Source organism: Camellia sinensis, chromosome 12 (genome assembly GCF_055761805.1).
Source record: "Camellia sinensis isolate YWXY chromosome 12, ASM5576180v1, whole genome shotgun sequence".
Classification (NCBI taxonomy): domain Eukaryota; kingdom Viridiplantae; phylum Streptophyta; class Magnoliopsida; order Ericales; family Theaceae; genus Camellia; species Camellia sinensis.
Window position 1 is genome coordinate 18,589,673 of NC_138972.1, and position 3,021 is coordinate 18,592,693.

The 3,021-nt window shown below is 39.7% G+C and overlaps 1 protein-coding gene across 1 annotated transcript; it reads left to right on the forward strand.

Moving 5' to 3' along the window:
* Nucleotides 1-1,409: 1,409 nt before the first annotated feature.
* Nucleotides 1,410-2,089, forward strand: LOC145803423 (uncharacterized). Its single transcript, XM_082896693.1, has 2 exons — nt 1,410-1,785; nt 2,040-2,089. The coding sequence occupies exons 1-2, from the start codon at nt 1,410-1,412 to the stop codon at nt 2,087-2,089; spliced, it is 426 nt and encodes a 141-aa protein (XP_082752819.1).
* Nucleotides 2,090-3,021: the final 932 nt, after the last annotated feature.

Below are 3,021 nucleotides of genomic sequence, written 5' to 3' on the forward strand. Positions count from 1 at the left end.
CGCATAATATTTTTAAAACTAGATATCATGGTTAGTAGAGGCCAATCTTTGATCAGGCGAGCGGGGGTGCTCACGAAATGACCTTCCCAAATCGTACCCAAGTTCCTGAGCCGAGGCAACTTTGGTGATGACGGACACATGGCCTTAGGCAAACGAGTCAAGGTTTCCTAAATTCCCCCATAAAAAATATTTAGGTGGCGACTCTATATCTGGTAAAGCAGTCCATGTTTGGCACTTCTTTCAAAAAATCTGTTTTCAAAAATGATTTGCCGGATTTGGACTCTTTGATGATTCATCGGTCTTGCATTGCACTCTGCAAGATTAGATACAGGACTGTGACATTTGAGTCCTGAATTGTAGTGAGCCCATATGAACAAAACAGGGGGATTTCCCTCCCGGGACATTCGGGGACATCTACAGACTAGCCCCTCTTTTTCTATTTGCATAAATGGGAGTCTGCATGGTTATTTTAGGGGGGAGAGAGAGTTGAGGCAAGGCGACCCTATGTCCCCATATCTTTTTGTTATTGTCATGGAAGTGTTATCTAGAATCTTAGCTGAGAAGGCTTCTTATCCCGACTTCAAATTCCATTGGAGATGTGATAAAACAAAGATGGTTATCTTATGCTTTACAGATGATTAGATGATCTTCTGTAAGGGTGATGTGTTCACTGTTCAGTCCATTAGAGATGGGTTGGTAGAATTTAAAGTCTTGTCTAGGTTGTCTCCTAGCCCTAACAAGAGTCATATTTTCTTTTCTGGATATGATAGGAATCTGAGAGATGAGATCCTTCAGGTTTGTGAGTTCAATGAAGGCACCTTGCCTTTGAGATACTTAGGGGTTCCCTTAGTTTCCACTAAGCTTAAGGCCACTGACTGTGATAAGCTTGTAGAGAGAATAACTAAGAGAATTAAGAGCTGGACAAACAAGTGTCTCACTTATGCTGGCAGAGCTCAACTGATCCAATCTGGTTATTCTCTACTCAAGTGTACTGGACCACTCTTTTTATTCTTCCCAAGAAAGTAATCAAGTCCATTGAGAGTCTATTTAGAGCTTTCTTCTGGTTTGGTTGCAAGCTGAAGAAGTATGGGGCTAAGGTCTCTTGGGATAGGATTTGCTCTCCTAAAAGTGAAGGGGGTTTGGGGTTTAAATCCCTCACTGTGTGGAATAAGGCTGCTATTGCTAAGCATGTCTAGTTCCTTTTCTCAGGGAGTGCTCAATCTATGTGGTGTCCTTGGGTTAAGGCTTATATTCTTAAAGGTATAAGTTTTTGGAAAGTTAGGATACCAAATGACCCCTCATGGGTTTGGAGGAAAATTCTCCCTCTGAGACCTATTATATACCCTTTAATCAAACACAGAGTGGGTGATGGCTCTAGGATATTCCTTTGGTTTGATAACTGGCACCGTATGGGGTCTTTGAGGGATAAATTTGGGGATAGAATTGCTTATGATTCTGCACTCGGTATCAATGCTAAGGTTAGTGAGATTGTGGAGGGCACTACTTGGAGATGGCCTTTCCCCTCTTCATGGGAGATTATGGACCTCATCAATGGTACCCCTTCCACTTTTCTCCCTACTGGTGAGTCTGATGCTGTTGATTGGTGTCCTGCTGCTAATGGACAATTCACCATTCAGTCCACTTGGAACTCCTTAAGACACCATTTTGATAGAGTAGATTGGTCTAGAATTATTTGGGGACCTCATAATATCCCTAAAGCTAGCTTTGTGGTTTGGATGGCCATTCTTGGCAGATTGAACACTGGTGATAGATTGCAAATTTTTGGTGTGTCTTAATCTGCTGAGTGTGCTTTCTGCCACCATTCATGTGAAGATCATAACCACCTCTTCTTTTCATGTCCCTTCTCTGAAAGAGTGTGGACTTGCATAAAGGGCAAAATACATGTTGATTGGCCATCCACTCAATGAAATGATCTGATCCAGATTATTGCCAAATCTGTGAAAGGGAAATCATTAGGTGCTGTTATTACTAAGCTTGCATTTGTTTGTTTGTTTCCTAATGGTTTGTTTCTGTGATAGGTGCTTGGATTGCAGTGAAGCAGACTGTGTGTATGAGTGCATCTATATGAGGGTTGAGTATAGTGTGAGGAACAAAAAGTCCCTAACCCATAACCACTAGCCATATTGAGAGATACTAATTTTTTTGTTTTATATATCTTGTAATTTTCGAGTGATGTGAGCATAAATTACTGTGGGTTGAGTGTAGTGAGCATTTATATAAGTGATTTACATTGTAAGTTGAGTTTGAAAATTCAATGGTACTTGATGGTTGATAGACTAATCATGTCTTGGTCGTTGCTGGTGACAGGGTTTACTATAATGTTTGAGATGCATGGGGAAGGCAGCAATATACACTCCTGGGTGGCTGTTGATTGTTTTGGTAAACAGTTCTGGATCCTTGTTCTGAAGCAGGCTGTTTTCGTACAAATGGCTGCTAGAGGCACCTTTGTGTGAAGAAATCTTCTTTTATTTGCTTTTTACATCACTGGGTTTAGTACTTACTTTGGTACTTATTAGATACTTTGATGTTGGGTATTTATTTTTTAGTTTGTTTTTGGCCCACCCGTGTGGGATGTGCATGGGAAGATATAGTTGTTTTTGGTTGCGTTCTGTGATTTTGTAGATTTTAGCTGTCTGGGTGTGTTCATGCTCTTCATTCAAATTGTATGCGGCACATGAACATATCTTTTTGGTTTAAAATGGCAAATATGTTCCTTCTTTGGTTTTTTTTATTTGGTTGTACATAGTTTTTTTTTTCTTTTTTGTGTTTTCTATAGTTTTGGCTAGTCTTTACAATGGCATATCCGTTGGGTTTTTTTTCCTTTGCTTCATTGCTTCATGTATAGCGCTTTGGCTAGGGCCTGGGGTATGCCCCTTGTAGTGGTGTAAGTTTTTTGTCTTTTATTTTATGACTTATCCACCCAAAAAAAGAATTTTGATTACAAAAAAATTAAAAAATTAAAAAAAAAAATTGCGACCGTTCATTGTTCTATCTTTTATA

What these genes read in the sequence shown, in the direction of transcription:
- LOC145803423 (XM_082896693.1), top strand. Translation starts at nt 1,410, where the DNA reads ATGGGGTCTTTGAGGGATAAATTTGGGGATAGAATTGCTTATGATTCT. An exon ending in TGATAGATTGCAAATTTTTG is followed by an intron (nt 1,786 to 2,039) that starts GTGTGTCTTAAT and finishes TTTCTGTGATAG; the next exon opens with GTGCTTGGATTGCAGTGAAG.